Genomic DNA, 23,180 nt, shown 5'->3' with positions numbered 1-23,180 from the left:
TAAAGTATGTTGACACTAAATCCCTATCTTTCATTCAGCACAAATCAAAATATTTCCAAGACTAAGGAATTAGATCAGAAACTGTGGAAAGAAAACATAGGGTCTAAGCATTCCATCATATAGATGCAGGCACTGATTTCCCCAACAAGACCCCTAAAGCTTAATGAATAAAACCAAGAATTAATAAGTGGGATGTCATCTAATTAAAAGCTTCTGGGCAGCAAAAATCTTTGCCAGCTACTAACTCTGACAGGGGATTAATATCTAGAATATATAAAGAACTCAAACAGCCCAGTGCTAATAAAAGCAAATAACCCAATCAATAAATAATCAAAAAAACAAAACAGAAATTTCTCAAAAGAAGAAACACAAATGGCCAACAAATACATGTAAAAAATGTTCTTATTTAGCAATCAAGGAGATGCAAATCAAACCTACACTAAGGTTTTATCTTACTGTAGGCAGAATGGCAATTATCAAGAACATGAATGATAATAAATGTTGGTAAGGTTGTGGGGGGGAAAGGTACACTCATACATTATTGGTGAGATTGCACATTAGTATAATTTGGAAAGCATTATGGATATTCCTCAAAAAATTGGGAATGGAACCACTATATTACCCAACTATCCCAATCCTCAGTATTTATCCAAATGCACAAAAAGCAACTACTGTGGTGATATGGATACTAAATGTTTATAGCAACAGGCAATTTATGGAACCAACCCAGATGCCTGTTAATAGATGAATGGTTGAAGAAAATATGGCATATTTACACAGTGGAATTCTATTCACCCAAAATGAAGAATGAAATAGCATTACTAGCATTTACTAGTAAGTGGATGGAAATGAAGAAAACCATGCTAAGCGAAATAAGCTAGACTCAGAAAATCAAGCGTTTAATGTTTTCTCTCGTGGACGCTAAAGCAAAATGAGGAAAAGAAGGCAGTGGAGTAGGAAGATCAGATATCATAAAGATGCAAGGAAGATCAGTGGAGTAGAAATGGAGAATGAGAAGGAGGAAGTAAGGAAGGAAAAGAGAAATATGGAATGAATCTAACAGAATGATAATAAATATCATATATATGGGGAAATAACTAATTAAAAATAAATAATGGAGTGAAAGGAAGGTCAGTAGAGTGGAGGAGGGAGAAAAGGGAGTGGGAAGAGAGAATGGGGATTGAAATCTAATTCTTTGTATGTTGATTAATTCCTTGTATGTTAATAATTTTGTCAAAAGGGATCCAAATACTATGTATAATTATATTGCATTAATAAAATTAAAATTATATTTTAAGAAATACTCAATAGACACACAAAGATGTTCACAAAAAAAGAAATGGAATATTTAATAATAAAAGTAGAGCTTTTTTTTCCGAGGACAAGAACCATACCATCATCTTAATAGACACACGAAAGGCCTTTGAGAAAATACAGCTACCATTCATGTAAAAAATGCTGGAGAAACTTGGGATAGGAGGAAGGTACTTACCTTAACATTATAAAGGCCATATATGATAAACCCAAAGCCAACAGTATACTGAATGGAGAAAAACTAAGAGTTTTCCTCTAAAATCAGGAAATAGCAGTTTTGTGAATTATACTTTTTAATGAAGCTAGTCACATTTTTCTTTGTTGTAAATTTAGGAGGTCAGTAGGCATTCTGAACTTTTTCTAGTTAATATTAGCATAAGTATATATATTTTTTAAATTAAAAAAAAAAACTTGGTACTTAAAAATAACATGGTTAATTCTACAGATTCCCGCAATGGATAGACGAATCATTACACCTTATCAAGATGGACCAGATATTAGCAATTTGGAAATAGAAGATGGAGATATCTTTTTGAATGAAGAAATAAATATGGAACAAAATTACTCGTAAGCTGTTTTTGTCTTATTTTCTGTCCTTTTCTTCCTTCCTTCCTTTTTTCTCCCCCAGTCTTGGATACTTGACATTTTATTTTGATATTTTGGAAGAAGAAGTTGAAAAATTTATATTCTTTCTTAGTCTTGTTATAATATAGAATAAATGTATAATTAATCCTTGCAAATCTAATAAATGTATCAAGTATAAGTATAAAAGGAATATAGGCTTTAGTTTAAACATATTTGATCAAATAAGTACAGTAATCTTAACTATCTCCCAATGTGCTGAGATTACAGTAAAGAAATTTGAAAGGTCATATTGTACTACAGCAGAGAGAAGAAGAAAGGAGCAAACAGTCCTCAGGATATGTTAAGAGCTTTGGAATCTGGAAAGTAGTTCTGAAGAGTAATGACTTAAAAAAAATAAAGCAGTTCTGGAAATGCTTAAGAATTAGTGGTATCAGATTTATGAAGACTAGGGTGAGTACTTGAATTTAAGGAGCATTAGATCCCTGGTCCATTCCTAAGCCCCATTCAGCCAAGGGATTGCCTCTCTGCCATCTTGGTAGAAGAGTAGAGATTTACCTTTGGAGAGATTGAACCAAAGAGGTTCCAAAGAGGAGTGCATCAGCCAGAAATGATGTGCTATTTTCAAATGATTCCTCTCTAAGGAACTTATTTCAATAGATTATAAGCCTACAGTGACTGACAAAATATCCCAGATTCTATATAATCCCTTAGAGTGAGCTGACTTTACCAGCCCTAAATAGAATTTGTAATCACTGTTGTAGGTTAACTTATCGACTTGTTACAGAATTACTCTCATTCTGTTTAGTAAAATAACCTGTTAAAATGAAATCTTTGGGTGTTCAGGTCATTTATAGAGCCACTGTGTACCTCACTGAAAAACTACTCTTGGGTTCCAGAGGTATTTTTTTCACTTATTTCTTAAATTCTGTCTTCCTAGTGTTTGGTAGCATTTGGGATACTATAAGTTGGACATCTGACTTAGATATATTATATTATATTATATTAAAAGTTATAATAAATTTATTAACATTGATATAAATAACTCATTATTTTCTACAAAATAACACTTCATTGCTGACTCTTGTAAGCGGATAAAATATATAATGAGATCTATAATTGTTTGGTTAAAATAGGATAGTTATTTCCCTAATAGTACTTAATTTAGGGAATTAATAAGCATTTTCTGAAATTTTTAACAAATTGTCACCAGATATTTCTAGGTTAAGATCTTGGCTAATAAAACAGTATGTATAAATGTGAACAGTGTTTTACTTTTTTTTCTTTGTAAAGGTTTTATTATGCTTAAGGGTCTTAGTCCTTGACAACAGTTTTCTTCATGGTGGGTAGGGTATTTTCAGCTCTTCTTGCTACCTCTTGGCACATACGTGTTTTCTTGGTGAACTTGAAGATTTGTTGTCCTTGGAGACCTTGGAGCGCTGCTCATAATCAGGAAAGCTATATACCTCTTGGATCATGTCTGATGTGAACTTGGTGTATTTGGTGAGGCACCATGGTAGTGGCTGTGCCTTGTCCTGCTTCTGTTCATAGTCTCTTTGTAGCACTTTTTGAGGCCTATGACTAGAGTTTTACTTTTCCACATATTTTCCTTTTTACCATCTTGTTTTTAATTTTTCACAGAAATGCCAGGATGGGAATAATAATATCACAGTAAGACCCAGTGAAATTAAGTAATTTACTCAGATCTACATTGGTGAATGTAACTAGAGCTTGCCTGTGCTTTCATAGTTTCTGTTTGACCAAAATATACTATATTCTGTTGGTTAAAATGCATAGTTTTTCCACTGTTTCATCTCTAATTCATTTTCACTTTTGTGTGTGCTTTTTTCTAGGGAAATCATGTTTAAAAAGGCAAAAACAAAAGCTAAAAAGAAGCCACGTAAGCGTTCAGATAGTTCTGGAGGTTATAACCTCTCAGATATTATTCAGAGTCCACCATCTACAGGTCAGTGAAAGTGTTTTAGCATATATTTCCAATTTTAGTCTTTGATGTCTTGTTACCTTATTCTATGTGCTACGTGCTATCTGCTGGAGCACATAGAATATAGTCCTTTCAGAAGCTACAAAATTACAGTTTGTATTGTGGTATCTACTCTGAAGTTTGCTCTGGCAGCACAAAAGAGACATTCCAATGAGTTTGAAATCAAGGAATACCTGTTAGAGGAAAGTGATGTCCCAGCTGGAGCTTTAAGATGAAGAGAAATTAACCAAGAAAATGAGGCAGATGGACATACTTAGCAAAGGGGACAATATATTCCCAAGCGGACTTAGCCATGTAGTGATGTAGTGTGTGTGCAGATAGGAGATACGTTGGATAGGGTCAGATTTTGGAGGCTATTGTTTGCCAAACTAAGGAATTTGGAGTTTTATTTTAATGGCTGTGGATGATGAATTTTTAAAACAGGGTATGATTGAATAAAATTTATGTTTTTAGAAAGACTATTCTGTCCAGTGGCATAGAGGTTTAGTATGGGCAACATATGACAGATTATATTATTACGTTGATTTAATTCAGATATGTTAATGCTCCAACTGAGATGCAATTTATGTGCATAAAGAGGTTATAATCTAATCAAATGTAGAACATTTTAAATCTAGGAATTATGTGATTTGAAAATAAAAGGCAATGTTTTTCTAAATTCCTTTTCTCAGTTTTTTCTTTGGAAATCTTTTAACTTACTGAAAAAATGAAAGAAAAATACCATTAACACCTATATACTCAAGTTTGTGCGTATGTGTATAATAATAGATACTTTTTAGTACTGATCCACTTGGAATAAGTTTTAGACATGACATGTTTCCTTAAATATTTTAATATGAATCGCCTAAGAATAAAACCACAACACTATTATCACAACAAGACAATTAACATTATCACTAGTATTATTTAGTTTTACATTCTATATCCAGATTTCCCTGATTATTCAAAATTGTTTTATAGCCTTTTTAGTTTTAATCTTTAAAATAATCCAGTGTTCTCTCAAGTTAAACCCTGCTTTTGCTTATTTATATCTCTTTAGTCTTAATTAGAACAGTATCCCCGGTATCTTTTTGTTTTGTATTTTTTCCCCCAGAATTTTAGGCTGGTAATATTATTGACTGTTGTACATTCTAGGTTTATATGATCTAGATTTATCTAAATTTTTAACAGTTTCTCTAGATAAAATGTGAAATATGACAATAAAATAATGAGACTATAGTATGGCTTCTTTTGTAAATGGTAGGTGTGTCTGTCTATAGCACTAAGACATACCTTGTACAGTTTCTATCAGTGAACTCCATATTAGTGACTTTGAAGAGTAAAAGACAAGAATCATTTCACATCCCTTAGGAAAAGATAGCTGTTATGCAGGGCAAAAAGAGGGTGTTTATTTTTGTTTAATTAGCTATTACAAATGGGGTACTTAAAATGTTAATAAAGCTCACAGGGAATAATATCAAGAGTAATAGTTTTAGATCAACAAAAGATATAAAAAGCATAGATAATATGCCTAAATTGGTTTATGAAGTACTGAAAATATTAATCAGGAGACATAGTAAATGGAAAACATGTCTGAAGACCTTTGCAGACTTAAAACTGCAGTTTTCTATTTTCTGTTGTGAGTTATATCTAGCCCTTAGGAAGAGCCATTGGTAGATGGATGGAAGGATAAATAGACAGTCATCAACTTAGTGATATCCTAGTCACCTAAATGACATAAAAAAGGCAGATATTTGATTTGCTTTTATGTTATTTTTAGTACATGTGTTAAAATCTTAGCATGTCAGAACTCAAAAGAGACCATAGTAATGAAATAATTTATATTCCTTACTTTAAACCTCAGAAAACTTAAGCGATTTGAGGTAGTAGCAAAAAGAAATAGAATTTACTTTCTTGATTCCAATACTATATTTTTCCTGCTGTACCATTCTTTCTGTAGCTAAAGTTGATAATGGTTAGAAGACTAAATTTAAACAAAAGACCTAATTATGGAAATAAATTAAGAGTATGTGGCAAATTTCACTGAAGACTGTTGTGTGAAGGTTTATCATATGTGTTGATGCTTAAAGTTATATGATTGACATTCTGTGAAAGTGTTTTTGACCAAAAATAATTGTTGGCCATTTCAGATATCCAGTTGATTGTCTAGGTTTATTTCTAATTGACTTGAATGTACTGTGTTAGATAAGAAATCTCGAAAAATATTCAAATGATAGTTGGGGAAAAAGAATCTATTTTCAAACCATCTTAGCAGTGATAACATTTAAAAAAAAAAAAGCATATAGCTTGTCAAAGTGATTTACTTTCAATGGAAAGCACTCAATAATGTGTAAGAGATAGTATGTCTTACTTATTTTTAAATCAATTGTATAGCTTAACAACTGAGATAATCTTTATTTTAAAATTTATTTTGATACTTCATCCAGATTCTAAATAATTTGAAATGTTTTAATGGTCACCTGAAATTAAGCAAAAGTTTAATTTATTGTTTATATTTGCAATGAGTATTGTGTTAATAATATGCAGAATACCAAGTGTGAAACAAAGGCAGGCATTTAGGCTTCCTCAGTTATCTAAGAAGTGGTATATACATTTCATAACAGGAGATAAACTAATTTAAAATACTCCCAATAGAAGACATTTTTTACAGGGGGAAAAAAAAACACCAACTCTCAAACAGATTATAATCGACTTCTCTAGGAATCTCTGCTACTAGGCTAGTCTGCTGGATAAAGGAGAGGCAAAAAGGCCATGTGCTTCCTCTGACACAGATGATATTAGTCCTTTTCTGCATGAATGTAGAGATTTCTGTACAAGGAGAGAAAGACAAAGGAGATGAGTCTGGAGTTCCTTCATTTCTTCTTCTTTTTTTTCTTTTATGGTGGATAAAAGGTCCTCAACCATTGCTTCAAAGCAGATCCCAAAAACTATCTTCCTCAGTTTCATTGCATAATTGGCATGTAATCATGATGAATAACACTATTGTTTTACAACCTCTTTCATCTTATTTTTTTCACTTAATCTAATATCTTTCTCCAGTTAGCTTGAATGATAAGATTTTGGTGTGGTGAATATAATTTAAATTTTATAAAATCTGGTTAAGTGGAAGCTTTTAGCTCTCTATTTGGCTCATTGACTGTATTGCATATATGTTTAATTTTTATGTGTTTAAATTTTTTTGGTTTTGTTTTAACTTCTTACTTTAGGATTATTAAAGTCTGGTAAGACCAATTCTGTGGAATCTCTTCCAGAACTATTGACATCAGACTCTGAAGGAAGCTATGCAGGTGTGGGTAGTCCTAGAGATTTACAGTCCCCTGATTTCACAACAGGATTTCATTCAGATAAGATTGAGGTTAGTTTTATAAAGCACTGTTTCCTTACCTTTAGTTTTTAGATCTGTATACAGTTTATCTTTAGTTTTTCATTATTTTTACTCAAACTTTCAAACACTGTCCTGGCTGGTTTATAAGATAAAATTAGTACAATATGTGTAGTGTTAGTTTCTCAAATTTGTATAACCTTCCTAATTTTATTCAGTAGCTCTTTCAAACCCTTTATGAATGTTATGTCTAATCTTTCTACAAGTAAAATAGAGTGTTGATGTGTAAAATATAATGATGTAAAATATAGTAACACTATGTAGACAGTGAAAACTATATTTGTAGATGAATTACTGAATTGTCTTTTGTGAAATGTCAGTTAACAGAAGATAAAAATTATCAAAGGTAAAGTAATTTTGAAAATAAGTCTAAATTCAGATTCTACCAGTCCCTTTCATAGTATTAACTAGAGCAAAACAAGCTGGAATGATTTGAGTTCTTCTAGTCTAGCATAATTGACATTAAGCTGCAGGATTCCTAGTCTGGGTATCTCTGAGGAATGCATTTTTTAGACATCCTGACATTTTATTCCATAGTTTATAATCTATGGGGAAGGGAATTGTCTACTTTATTTGAGATAGACTTATTTTTCTCTAATTCCTGTACATCCCTAAAGCATATTCTAGGGCTGGGGATGGAGCTCAGTGGTAGAGCACTTGCCTGCGCATGCAAGACCCTGAGTTCAATCCCTAGTATTGCCTTTAAAAAAAAAAAAAATCCTAACTTTTAGGAATTCCTAAGACAATAGAACTTATGCTTTCTACCCTGTCTTGTTCTAGGCCTCAAGGATTGATTTCTTTATTTTAATGTAGGGTAAACATTTGGGGTCAATTATTATTCAGATAAGATTGGTCTGGAATATAGAAGGCATATTGTGAATGTCTTATAATAATAGAAGAATTCATTCTGGCAATAGAAATACTATTTTAATAACTTACTTGACCTATTATAATAGCAGTAGTTTCCAGGTCCCTTTTGAAATATCAGTATTATTTGACTTCAATTTTATTCAGAGTCCTTTAATTATGTTCAGAGTGAGTTTTTATGACATTTATACCAAATTTTCATTTTGTTTCATATCTGAAGTTGTGGACATTAATTTAAAATTGCTGCTTCATATCTTACTGTATAGCTTCTATATATTAACATTCTTGTTTACTCTTTGTATAAATATAAGTTTAATAGGCAAACATTATCCCTAAAAATTATTCTCCAAGCTCACAATCATCTGATTGTTTGAGAATTGGTTAAAGCATTAACCTGTAGAAGAATATGAATTAAAAATGTTAGATGGTTTATTATCAGAAGATTTTCCATAATGTAACTAATATTTGTTAAGAATCAACTACATATTAGCTACTGAGCTAGGTATCTGCTCTTATTAACTTTAATGTTTTTTTCCCCTTCCCTTAGGTGAAAGTTAAACCTTATGTTAATGGTACAACTAATACATCTTCTAGGGAAGATTTCAAACCATGGGAAAAATCATCAATACTTAAAGTATCTACTCCACAGCCCATTCCCAGTAACAGAATTGATGTAACAAGTTCTTCCAGCTGGGTTGCTGGCTCTTTCAGGTAGAATTTTCATTTTGTTCTGTATCTGAGAAATATCATTAATTTTAATCAAATAAAAAAATTTTAAAAAATATTAATATACTCTACTATACATAAAATTACCTATATGCATACAAATTGCTAATCAATATAATAGGCTTATCCCCACCCAGGGAAAATATAGTTGTCTTTGTATTATTGTCAGTATATTATAGCATATTTTTCTTTGTTAATGTATATTAATTAAAACTCCCACTCAAGGGGAAGGTAATGATGGAGAAAGACTGATGCATATGTAAGGTACTAAGTCATAGAAGAAAGAAGTTCTGCTGTTCTGTTGCACAGTAGGATAACTATAGATAATAATATGCTGCTTATTAAAAAAAAAAGCTGAAAGAAAAGATTTTGAATATTTTCACCATAAAGACATGATAAATGTTTGAGGGGACAGTTTTACCTTGATTGAAATATTTCATAATATATATGTATGTTGAAAGATCACATGGTATTCCATAAATAGGTATACTTTTTATGTGTCAGTTAAAAACTTAAAAACCAAGACAAAAACAGAATTAAAAAAATACCCCATCTTCCTTTTAGGAAAACCATTTTTTTTTTTAATTTGTAAGTTTTATGCTTTCTGAGCTACCTTTAGGCCATGAAGTAGTATTAACTGGAACATCATAATCTTTGTTCCATATATGCATAATAGAGTGCCTTATTATCTCACAAAATATATTATTATACAGGTAAATGTTTGCACCTTAGTGGGTATTTAAAATCTCATAAAAATTACTGTTCATTGTTAGTATATCTGAGGATATTTATTGAATGTTATACTGTCTTTTTACTTATATTTTATGCATATTTTTCTTTTATTTAGAAGTCAAATGAAGGAATATTTGTAAATAGAATGCATAGGTTGCTCTTTTGTAGGGTTATTGAGCTTGTGCTTCATTTTTATGTAACTACTTTGGTTGATTATAGGCTAACACTTATTGATTATATTATCACTCTGACCATTTGTGCAATGTTTTTGGAATGTGCTCTGTTATGTATTGGAACAAAGTATATGATGTTTCAGTTTATGTTGCTTCATGGTCTGATGGTAGCTCAGAAATTAGTCTGAAATGTTTTGGCATTCTAAGTAACATAACAATTTCTGGGGACATCTGGAAACATATTCTGAGTACTGATGTTAGAATATTTTCTAAAGATGTCTTAAAAATAGTGCCTAGGTATATAAATTGGTCAATATTTTACATATTAATGGATACATAAACATTTCTACATCATTCTGAAGTATCATCTAGTGGGAATAAATACAGAAATATAGTAAATATTTTTCTTTTTGAAAGAAAAAACAGGTTATCCTTCAATATATAGTAATATGACTTTATTTTTAGCTGTGTCATAGATTTCATTTAGGTTAGAAACTGTAACAATCATAGAATATTTTTTTTTTTTATGGTATAGCTAGCTACTTTTGGTGGGTTTCCAATATTGTTGAATATCCTAAGGTTTTCTAGAAAATGTCTGTTTTTGTTAATACTAATAAGAATTTTGTTTCAGCAAAACAATTCTAAATTATACTTTCATTATTAATCTACATATAATTTATAGTTTCATTGAAGTTTGGGGTTGGGCTTTAAAGGTAATTGAAGGCTTTTGTAAAGTAATTCTTTAATTTCTTTTAGTCCTGTCAGCCCTCCTGTCGTGGATCTCAGAACCATCATGGAAATAGAAGAAAGTAGACAAAAATGTGGAGCTACACCTAAGTCAAATTTAGGGTTGGTTAAAAAAATCATAAAAAAAAATTATATTCCTGTCCTAAAAAATTGGAAAGATCCGTTGGATCGTTCCCATTATTTCTCTGCCTTATTATTTCTCTAATAGATTTAAGCCTTTTTCTAGGTAATTTAACCTTTATAATATTTCTTAAATCTGTGTAAAGATTGAGTTAAGTTGATAGACTAGCTTTTATACAAAACAGTATCACATGCTAGAAACCATGTGATCTGTTCTTGAAGAAAAATCAAAGATTTAAGCTTTGTAATGTAAATTATCCTTGAAAAGTATATGAAGGAGGAATCAATCATAGCTATTACTTAATGATTGATAGTATAAATTGATATCACCACTGTTGATACTTTGTGAACATCTTGATCAAATAGTAAAGTCACACCAAATAAATAGGAAATATTATCCTTATCTCTAACTTTCATTAAAGAAATTCATGCTAATTGGTTTAATTTCTAGCAAAATTATTTTTCATGATATTAAACTTTCTCAGGAGCAGTGAAACTAATTGATTTAATTTAATTTAATCTTCAGCAAAATGGTTTCTCCTGGAGTTAAACTTTCTCAGAAGCAACGAAAAATGATCGCATTGACTACCAAAGAAAATAATTCAGGAATGAGTAGCATGGAAACAGTTTTAACCACTCCTTCCAAAGTCCCCAAACCAGTCAATGCATGGTATGTATCAGTTTTATTAAAATTAGCTTAGATCGGTTTATTATATTATAAAGTGATTCTTTTACTCCTGGGGTTTTCCCTGCCTATATTAGCAAATATTTCATTCCTTCCTTTGCTTTTAAGTCAAAAATGGGATTTTTTTGTTTTGTTTTAATTTTTAATGTATTGACATTATATCATGATTTTCAAATGTTTTTCATTGTGAATATAATTTCTTCTTGTTATTCTGCTAAACTTCTCTTGTTAAAGTGACTTAAAATAAGTTTACTTTTTCATTTTATAATAAATAAATTACACCCATAGGACATTTTCATGAAAGCAAATTTTATTTTTAGTACCCTTATTCCTTTGTCCTTTTGTATGCATCATAAATGTCTTTACATAGTTATACAAAGCTTGTTGTCACTTTTTAAAACAATGCTGTTAACATTACATTATTTATGTTTTCTCTATTATAATTTACCCAAAGTGGCATAATTATAGGAGTAATCTTCGAAGAGGTCAGATGACAATTTTGAGATGTGTAAAATAAGCTGTATTCTGCTACCCTTCCATCTGCCCTTTTCTTTGTTATCCACATCAGAATATCTGGAAACCAGTTCTAGAGAAGCACATACAGGAAGAGGTAGAACCCACTTTCTTTCACAGGAACTGAGGGTGATCTTGGTAGCCACCCTTAGTTTGGGAAAATCCTTCAGTGTTTCTAATGCTAAATTATTCTGTTTGTAAAAGGGAATATTTTTCCTACTGAGGGGGAATGACACTCAGTTTTGAGTGTTGCCAGTGGAATTAACATAATGCTAGTCAGAGCTGCTAATAGGTCTAAAGTACAGTTTCTGACCAAAGAAAGTAAACACAAGAAATTGGAATACTGAAGTAGAAGAAAACTGAGGATGACACTTGAGAAACTGGTCTTAGCAGAAATTTTTTGAATTCTTCAGTATTTCTTAAACATCTTCCACATGCAAGACATTCTTCTAATTTCTGGTGATATGACAATAAAGCAAGACCAATTTGCTTATTGCCTTTGTAGGTTTTATGGTGTAACTGTTAACAACATTGAGTTGTGTTTTCCCTGGTGTAGAAAATAGCAAGAGGGAAAAAAGTATTATTGAAATAATCATTAAGATACTAAAATTATTGTAATTTGAAAGCATTAACTAACTATGTTTGGAAGCATTTGGCTTAGTAATGTTGTTTTAGATGTGCCATCAATTGGTTTCCTTATTTAAACAAAAAAATAAATGAAGAAAAAAAATTACATTTGTTTTCTTAGAGGCTTCTGCCTTAGAACCTTGTGTTTTTCTTTGGTCTGAACTGGGTCTTTTCTAGGCCTGTGGATTATCTGCCATCTTGGATTTTCCTTAATTGTCATCTTAGAAATGTCCTTGCTTTCCTCCAGTATTTAATCTTGTTTTCTACGTTTTGTGTTTGTCTGTTTTTTGATTTACTCCCTGTTTTGATGTAGTACAACTCCAGTAGTTTGCTGACAAAGAATATGAACTGCTTACGTTTTTGGAGTTTTTTATACATGAACATTTTGTTGTTTTCTTTTTTATTATTGATTGCTAGTTAGATTGGAACAAGATTCTAAGTTGGGATCCTTTGGAGAATTTATTCCTTTTTGTTATTCCTGTGGCTTTTGGGAAGTCTAATATCATTTGATTTCCATTTCTTTTTATGTTACCCCCCATTATCCTTCTTTCACCTTTGTTTTCCCCCTAGAAATTTATACTTTTCTTTATTCCTAGTGTTCAGAAATTTCAAAATTATGTACTTTCATGGGGTTTGTTTTGACATTATTTTGAGAATTTGGGTTAATTGAGAACAGCATGCCCTTAGGTTTAGAAAAATTGTATGAACTATTCCTTTGATAACTTTTCCTTTTGTTTTCTCTAGAATTTATACTAATCAGATATTGGTCCTCCTGGATTTCTGTAATTAATTTTTCTACTGTCCATATATTTGTCTTCCCATTTCATATTCTCAAATATTTCCTTGATTATTTTCAACTATTAAAATCTTTAATCACCAAAAAAAGGCAACATATATAAGAATGTTTGTAACAACATTATCTGTAATAACTAAAGTTGGAAATAGCCTAAATATCTATCAGCATTAAATGGATGCATTTTTAAAGTAATAGAACACTACCCAGTGATTAAAAAATGAATTATGACTAAATACTATGTGGATGAATCTCACTGATATAATATTGTGGAAAAAAAGCCAGTCAGAAAAAAGAAATATGGTTCCATATATGAAAAGTTAAAAATAGCCATTGACTTATATTCCTGTTTTATTCGCTCTTTTCTGTATATTTCTTGGTTCATTTTAATATTTTATTCTTTAGATTATTGTTTTAAGTTCTGATTAGAAGCACCATGTGCCTGTGTGGAATAGGTATGACTTTAGGATGCTTTGCAATATCCTTAGGGTATCCTTAGGAAGCACCACCCTAATATTGGTTACCTCCTTGGTATTTTTTTTCCTTGGTCTCCATAGGATGTTGATGATTTTTTCCCCCCTCTCTTTTGGTACAGGGGATTGAACCCAAGGGACACTTAACCATTAAGCCACATTCTAGCCCTTTTTATTTTTTATTTTGAGACAGGGTCTTGCTAAATTGATAAGGGCCTTGAAAAATTGCTGAGGGTGGCTTTTTTTTTTTTTTTTTTTTTTTTTTAAAGAGAGAGAGAGGAGAGAGAGAGAGAATTTTTTTTTTTGATATTTATTTTTTTTTTAGTTCTGGGCGGACACAACATCTTTGTTGGTATGTGGTGCTGAGGATCCAACCCGGGCCGCACGCATGCCAGGCGAGCGCGCTACCGCTTGAGCCACATCCCCAGCCCCCTGAGGGTGGCTTTTGAACTTTGAATTCTCCTGCTTCAAACTCCCAAGTCACTAGGATTACAGACCTGTGCCACCATGCTTGGGGGCATGTCAATTTTTTTAAAGAACAGATTTAATTATTTGTTGTGAAGGTCTATAAATTTGGTTGCCAGCATTTTGGAAGCTGATCAGGGTAAATACTTTAGGGCAGAGACTGAAGTTCTCATTGAATATAGATTTTCACTCACTTTACCATTTATTGTATAAACTTGTACAGAAGCAAATAGTTTGCTTCTGCCTTTCTATTTTACTAGTAGTGTCTTTGAATCAGATTTTCCTTTTGATAAGGTATAGGAGGTGCAGTCATGTGACCTCATGAAATTAGGACATTTACTATTCTCAATTATGCCAACAAATAAACTTCAAAAACCAGTTTTCACATTTTTAGCCATGTTCTTAATTCAATATTTGATACAATATATGAGCTTTCCAAGGCTTTTGATCTTTTCACAGTACTACCACCTAATTGGTGACAGGCTTTTTTTTTTAATTCCCACTCTACCAGCTATCACTCTGCCTCTTCATTCTCCAAAAACATGTTGCTATTTTTAGTCTGTCATCTCTTAATATCTTATTCTTTTTTTGGTGTGAGGTGGGCTTACACTCTTCTGGTTGCTTTTCTATTCACTTTAGGTGAAATTTCAGGAAAAAAGTATTAAAGGGAAGAGTAGTTATTTATCTGACACTTCAGACTTTAATGTTCTAATGTATGAAAGACGATATATCATGAGCTCTGTAATGTTTTGAACAATCAATAAAAAAAAAAAAAACAAATTTAGGCAAAATGTTTCTCCAGTAATTATTAGCAACATGAGCTCAGAGAGTCCTACTTTGAAGGCACTTTCTAAATTTTAAAAGTAGTCTATTATGAAAATATTCAGGAGAAGTCTAGAAAGATAGGAAGAAAATGCCATGAAATTTGGCCCAAAACATAAATCAGTGTACTTTTCATTGAGAAGTATTTGGCAACTATTAAATCTAAATAATGTTTATTTTAAAATTATTTTATGAAAACCTACTTGGAAAATTTAAATACAAATAAATGAGTAATGAATTTTGTGGCAAATTACAATTTTATTTTGAATTATTATAAAGGTTAGAAGTGTCTTGAGTTGTCATAAAATTAATAATTATGCATTTTATAATGATAATACATTTTTGTTAAATCTTAAGGATCTTTTAAAGTTGATTTCTGCAAAATTATTTTGAATATATGCATTGTTTTTATTTATACTTATTAAAGAGTGAATTGAAGCAACTTTGTAAAGTATATATGTAGAAATGTATATATAAGTATATATTTAAAATAAATATATACATATATTTTTTATTAGATTATGAGAATTTTATTCTAAGTTAATGGCACAAATCAAAACATTATAAATTTTAAGAACGCATTCACATTAAATATTTAATATTTGGTATATAGGAACTTTGAGGCATGTTTAGTATAAATTGAAATAAAATTATTAGGTTGTTAATTTTCTTTCTTCATGCTATATTTTGTAGTGCTGGGAATTCATAATTTTCTTTCTGAGATTTCTATAAAATTGCAAGGAATTCTAAATTGAACTGTGATTATTGAGTAGATACAATGTGGTGTGCTGGTTTGTATGATTAAAAGTTATTTTAATTTTATATTATGTATAGAATTATCTTTGAAATTATGAAGCAACCACAGTATTATTTATAATAATAACACTTGATTTTTACTATGGTACACAGAGTACCTGAGTAGCACATATGCAATATATGCTAGAAATTCCTGAGAACATCCCTTAAACGCCTTGGTTTAAAAACTCACTGAAAGAATTTAAACATTTTTCTACTTTAATAAAATAAAAAAATTGATCTGAAATTAGCATTTTAATCTAATTTGTGGATTGTGTTTCAGAGTCTTTTCATGATTATAGTATTTTAAATATTTCTCAAATATACATTATCATCATCTAATGTATCATCTAATCAGAATTTATTTCTTTACAGGATGTTTTTATACTATATCTTAATATTAAAGTTAATGTACAGTTCATCATTTGCAAATCACAGATCAGCCCTCTAAATCTGCTTGTGGTTGTGGTAGGATTTTTGCTAGCCTTTTTACACATTCTTTCACCTAGTATATAAATTCACAATTATAGTTTTATTCTTGTTGCCTATAATTAGATGTGGCAAAGTAAAGTATTAAAGACAATTGTTTTTTGCACAGGAATGGAGTTCTAACCATTTGAATTTTAAATCTAATGTGAAAACATTAAGTATATATGAGATTTGGCCACTTTTCATCTTCAAGTGTTTTACTTGGAGAAGTAATACATTTCTCATCAGTCATCTTGAGTGGAAGAATACACAGTCTTCATGGCCTGGCTTGATATATGAATGCAAATTTTTCCAAATTCCATCGAGAACTAGCTAACATATATAGAGTAGTTTCCAATTATTCAACTTTTTTGAGCTAGAAATGTATTCATTAAAGTTTCAGGGGTACTTTAGCTGAGGAATACAATTTTTGTTAATTTTCATGTGGATATAAATGTCTACAAATATTTTTCCATGAAGTTTCTGTGGCTACTCAAATGGAAAATAACCAGAGCCTATGAGGAAAGTAAAATTGTGTAGACACTGTATCAAATCATGGCATAATCAGTGGAAAGAACCTTGGGATTTCTTTGAAGAATTCTTCATACCACATTTTATAATTGATCACTGTGTGTAACTAATGAATATGTGAGTTAAAACATTTTATAAGCAGTCTTACTTATATTTATTCTTGGAGAGCTTTTACCCTAAGTAACTTCTTAAAAAATAACCTGTGGGATACAAATCATGCTTTAATTAATTAATTCAGATTAACCACTAGAATGAATTTGACAACTTGTACGTTTCAATAGTGATAGTTCCAGGTTTCTGTATTTAGAAAAATAATTTACAGGAGACAGGGAATTTGCTAGTAAGAATATTTGCAAACAGTGTTCCCAACAATTAATGATACACACTGTATTTTATATCATAGTTAACTTATATCATAGTGAACTTTTGAGGGGAGAAAGGATTTGGAAAGGAAATTTGAACTGTATGTGTGTTTGACTTTTGTGTTCTGTATATGTGTATGTTTTGGGGAAAATTTTTGTGATAAGGCCAAAGACTAGTTCTCTTGAAGGAATATTGTTAACATGAAAGCTTAGTAGGTCATCTTCTGATGCAAATCTATAAAGAAAATTTCTTTATATTGTCTCAGGTTTTATGTAGGGTAAATGACTTCTAATATGGAATCAGCATAACAAATTATCCCTACAAAGCAGCTTAAAAGAAACAACAATTATTTCTCACAAAACCTGTGAGTCTAGAATGTTAGCTGTGTTCCTCTTCAAGCTTCCCAATGCTGCCCTTAGGGTTCATCCAGAACTATAATAATTTTAAGGATTGACTTGCAGAGGGCCCTCTTCCAAGCTTACTCACATGGATATAAGTTGGATTGACATTTTTCCTCCTTTCATCACATTAAAGATGTCTTCCCACTTCCAGTGAAGTCTTTTGGACTTCATTGTTTCCATAACAAGCTAGCCATTTTCATATTGTGTTATACTTCTATTATTGCTTCAATAAATTTTTTTTATCTTTAGTTTTAAGTTGTTTGCCTATGATGTCCCTAAGTGTGATTATCTTTGCATTTATCTTGTTTGATGTTTGTTAAAACTTAGATTTTTAAATTTTTTCTTCCACCAAACTTGGAAAATTTTCAGCTGTTGTTTAAATATTTTGGTCTGCCATCTCACTCTCTCTTCTGCTTACAGTACTTTTCATATCCTGTAATTCCTCAAGGCTGACTTTTTCTCACGCCCAAGATTTCTATTGTTTATATGATGCCTATTGACTTCTTAGTCTCCAAAGTTCATCCAAGTGCTAATTTTGTCTTTTCAACATCATTTTGTTCTATTTTGTTTCTGTTCCTGTACTGAGTTTACCAGTTTTTTTAAAATTTATTTTTATTTTTATTTTTTTAAAGAGAGAAGGGGGGGGAGAGAATTTTAATATTTTTTGTTATCAGCGGACACAACATCTTTGTTTATATGTGCTGCTGAGGATTGAACCCGGGCTGCATGCATGCCAGGCGAGTGGGCTACCGCTTGAGCCCCATCCCTAGCCCAACCAGTTTTTATTCCTTCTGAGTATATCTTTGCTCCTGTTGTTGTCTGAGGCATAGTTACAATAGCTATTTCAGTATCCTTGCTATTTTCAACATCTAGATTTATCCTTAGTGGTATTGTCCACTGATTTCTTTTTCTTACTCATAGTTTTGATTGGTTAACATTTGATAGCAAGGATTGACCATTATATTGGAAACTATATTGTTAAATTTTTCATATATATATTCTATGTATGTCCTTTAATTTCCACGAATGCCATTTTACAAAATGGATGTTCTAACATGATCTTTGCTTTCTTTTTCAGGGCATCTTCTCTACATTCAGCTTCATCCAAGTCATTCCGGGATTTCTTACTAGAAGAAAAAAAATCTGTTACTGGTCATAGTTCAGGAGATCATGTCAAAAAAGTTTGTTTTAAAGGAACTGAAAATTCTCAGGCTCCAAAAGTTGTAAGGTAATGAAGCAAAACCAATATATTTTTTACCTTAAACTATTCTATGGTTGTTATATGGTTTGAAATGATAAAAAATTTATGAGGCAGTTTTTTTATATTCAAAATTAAAAGTAGTATTCCTATTCCCTTTCTCCTTATCTTTTTTTTTCCCCGTAAAACAGTATTGAGGTATTTGCCTTACAATAAACTGCATGTATTTAAAGTATACAATTTGAGGTTTTAATATATGTGCATATTTGTCAAATCCTCACCACTTTTGAGATAATGAACATAATCATTCTCAGAATTTTTCTTATTTCCCTTCCCCCGTTACCAGTTTACTTTTTTCAGTAGAGACTAGCTTGTATTTGTTCAACTTTTTCATCAATGGAACTATATAGTATATACCTTTTTTTATAATCTGTCATATTTTATTCAGCACGATTATTTCAAGACTCATCCATGTTTTAACCAGCAGTTGATTACTTTTTTTTCTTTGCTAAATAATATTTTTCTGTATGGATATACCAGAATCTACTCATCCCCTGTTGATTGTACCTTTAATAGTTTTAGATTTTTTTCTCTAGCTGTTTTTGATATTCAGTGTATACATATAAAACAGCTTATAGCCTTTTTTTTTTAAAAGAGAGAGTGAGAGAGAGAATTTTTTTAATATTTATTTTTTAGTTTTCGGTGGACACAACATCTTTGTTTTTGTATGTGGTGCTGAGGATCGAACCCGGGCCGCACACATGCCAGGCGAGTGCACTACCGCTTGAGCCACATCCCCTGCCCCAGCTTATAACTTTTTTACATAAAAATTTATAGGTAAAAATTTTTTATGATAGGCTTATAAATAAAAGTTGGGTGCTATGTAAAATACACAAGTGTTAAAATTGGCAAAAATTTATACCATGTTTTTGTATCAGACATTATGCTAACTACTTAAATTACATATTGGTGAAAAAAAAAATCAATATAGCCCCTACTCATAGAACTGACAGTCTAAAGAAAATAAAAGCTTAAGCAAATAAATAGTTCCATAAAGCATTATGAAGAGGAAGTATTAGACTCATCATTCAGTTTCTACATTTTGTTTTAATTATCAAATATTAAGAAATCTGGTTTTAAATAAATAGTTTAAAAAATGTTTTAAATCTGCTCTTGGTAAGTTTAAGAGCATTCTTCATTGAGAAAGATAGTAGAAGAAGCTATATTCCTGAATTTATATTAAAGTAAAGTAACTTGGCAATAGGAGTGAACATGCTGATGATCTTTGGTGTATTAAAAATATTAGTTTCTGGGGCTGGGGTTGTGGCTTAGTGATAGAGCTCTTGCCTCACACTTGTGAGGTACTTAGTTTGATCCTCAGCACCACATAAAAATAAACAAATAAACAAAATAAAGGTATTGTGTCCATTTACAACTAAAAAATATATTAGTTTAAAAAATGTATTTAAGAAAAAGTAAATACCAACAAATCCTCTGTAATGACCTTGGGTCTCATTTTTCACCTTTATTGTAATATTAAAAAAAATAGAATCTGAAATAGTCAGGGTCTCCCTAAGGGCTTCGAACTTAGGATCCTACTGTTTCAACCTCCTGAGCTATTGGGATTACAGGTGTGCACCACTGTGCTTGGCACCATTTTTTTATTAGTGTAATTCTTGAATTATTATTAGTGTGATTCTTCCCATCTGAGTTTAAATATGCTCAGGTTCCTCCCATGTGGTCTGGGTGGGATAATTAATCCCTCACTCAGTTACCGTATTTAATTCTAATAATTGTCCTTTAAGTACCAATTCCACACTTCCTTTATCACCAGATTTCTCAAAAGAACTGCCCGTTCCCACTCATTTTGTAACTAATTCTGGCTTCTACCCTCACTGTTAAACTGAAAGCAGTTTAGGCTGAGTTCAATAATAACCTTCATATTGCCAACACCATGGACTTTTTATGTGATTCATCTTACTAGAAGTTTAATTACAGGTCATTGATCATGTACTTTCTACACTATTTGTTTAATGAACCTGTGTTCAGTTTATCATGTATATTCTAAAGAATGATTCAAAATAATTATGTCTCCTGCCCCTATCTATCTGAGCTTCAGATTTAGTTATCCAAGTGTCTTGACCTTTTCATCCTATCTGGATGTCCAGAATCAAACTTAACATCAAAAATGTTGACAAAACATAAAACAACCTATTCTTCCTGATTTTTAATCCTCAGTAAATAACATTTGGAAATCTTTTAAAACCTCTGTGTTCCTCACCAATATTTAGTCTTTTATCAAGACATGATAGTTTCACTCTGAAATATTTATAGACTAAACTTTATATCTAGAACCATTACACTTTTATTCAAACTACTATGTTTTTTTACCTGGACTACCATAATGGCCTTCCTAACTGGTCTTGCATGCATAGTCCTTTTCCCTTTCTTCCAATATATTAAACTAGTGTGTTCTTTTGAAAATATGGAGCTTCCTGCTTTTAGGACAAAGGCCAGAACTTGTATTGTGGCCTTTAAGACCTACATAATTGGCTCCTGCCAACCTCTTTAGCTTTCTCTTGTAACAAGATCTCTAAATTCTAACCTTCTTGGCCTTTTCTTTGTTCTCAAATACACTTTCTTTTTTTTCCTCCTTCTTATCCTTTGACTAATTGACTCTTTACTCTTCATGCAGACTCTGTTCTGTCATCTACTTTAGAGAAGTCTGACTTCATTTACTGGCTGAAGTTCCTGTTATATATTTCCGTATCATTCCTTCATTGTACCTTCCACAATTATTATTAGTGTGATTCTTTAATGTTTGTTTACTATAAATATTTTTATGTCTGTACACTTAATTATATGTTCCATGAGAGCAAGGAAGATGTCTTTCTTTGCTAGTCATCGTATCACTAATACTTACAATGGTTCCTATCATGTAGGACCCAGTGAACATTTGGTGAATGACTGAATGAATAAATAAAAACTAGCTATTTCAAATAACATTTGTTTCTAATTTAGTGAGCTATAGTGTTTGCTTTAGATGTATAAATTTTAAAGTATGAAAATTAAGTTTGTTTTTGTAATATTTTACATTTTAAATGTTAAAGATATACGTTGAAATATAAAATTTTTATTTGGATGAATATTTGTCATGGGACTCACAAAACATTAAAAATCTGTGGTTTCATAGTTGATCACTAGAGTGTGCTATAACATCAAGACTCTTAGTTGTGAAAAATGTGCCATTATAGATATATTGCTTTGGAAGTTTGAATTGGAGTGTGTGGCTTAGTCACGTATCCATATGTGTTTAGTATGAGAGTTAATGTTTTAAATAGCTACAGGGATCATGAATAATAATTTTCAAAAAGAAAACATAGCTTATGTTTCAGTTTCTATTTCTTTATAGAAGGTTTGTGAATCATAATCAAAATAAATCTGTTTCTTTGCAGTGTTTTATATTTCCTTATAGATAAATTAAAATATATAATCACCAAATTATGGAACACTTGATAGAAGCACATGTTTTACTGGCTTCATATAAATATAAAACACAGGTCCAGCCTTTAATGTGTTTGAAGTCTAGTTGATAAATCTAAATATATACACAGAAAAGTTAAATGACAGACAAGAATGAAATTATAATACAACTTAGCAATATTAAAGAGGTCACACATGATATGGGATTAATGCCAAATGAGTGGTTCAGAGAAGGAAAAGTGACCACCATGGATTAGAGTTGTTAGGAATGATTTCATTGAAGAAGGTTTTTTTTTTTTTTTAACTCATGTAGTCATAAATATAATTATCACATATTTGGAACTGAATAAAAATATTTATAATATTTAATTATATTTAATTTATAATATAATCATATATAAAATATATAAATATAATTATATTTAATTTATAATATAATATTTATAATATTTTTATTCTGTTCCAAATATGTGATAATTATATTTATGACCATGTGAGTAAAAAAAAAAAGATCAGTGAGGAAAAAAAATCACTTAATTATTGATCCCTTTTATTGTCACAATCTTTTGAACTTGGGATGAGATTTTTAAAAAGAGAGAAGAAAGGACAGTATAAATAGGAAATAGTGGAAATTAAAGTAAGAAGATAGGAATGCTTATGATCCTTTGTGGAGTTGGGGTGGTAGGGGTGAGAGGCCCATCTAAAGAAATTCTACAAATTTTTCATTCTTATTTTAATTGTAGAAAATGTGATTTTTTCCAAGGCTAAGGCAAAAAAGGCAATGTTGTATGAGATGTCAAAATTTAGAAGAGGGGAATTTGTACAGTTTCTATGTGTTTATTATTTTTTATTTTATGTGTTTTTTTTTTAGTTTTTGTTTCACTTAAGATAACTTCTTATGTAGTTCTGGGCAAGAAA

The 23,180-nt window shown here is 30.8% G+C and overlaps 1 protein-coding gene across 2 annotated transcripts in view; it reads left to right on the top strand.

The window, feature by feature from the left end:
• IBTK (inhibitor of Bruton tyrosine kinase) overlaps positions 1–23,180 on the top strand; it is an 80,266-nt gene that overhangs the window by 48,322 nt on the left and 8,764 nt on the right. Inside the window, exons 20-26 of one of the 2 annotated variants that reach the window (XM_081294318.1) lie at positions 1,760–1,881; positions 3,750–3,862; positions 7,150–7,253; positions 8,695–8,858; positions 10,535–10,627; positions 11,172–11,315; positions 18,660–18,809. In XM_081294318.1, coding sequence (XP_081150444.1) covers positions 1,760–1,881; positions 3,750–3,862; positions 7,150–7,253; positions 8,695–8,858; positions 10,535–10,627; positions 11,172–11,315; positions 18,660–18,809 — 890 coding nt within the window. Of the gene's footprint in view, positions 1–1,759; positions 1,882–3,749; positions 3,863–7,104; positions 7,254–8,694; positions 8,859–10,534; positions 10,628–11,171; positions 11,316–18,659; positions 18,810–23,180 lie in introns of both variants that reach the window. The other variant, XM_081294317.1, reaches the window with a different exon arrangement.

Source organism: Spermophilus citellus (assembly GCF_964194105.1).
Source record: "Spermophilus citellus genome assembly, chromosome: 5".
NCBI classification, from domain to species: Eukaryota; Metazoa; Chordata; class Mammalia; order Rodentia; family Sciuridae; genus Spermophilus; species Spermophilus citellus.
Note: the sequence above shows the minus strand (reverse complement) of the source record. Positions and strands in the feature narration are given on the sequence as shown.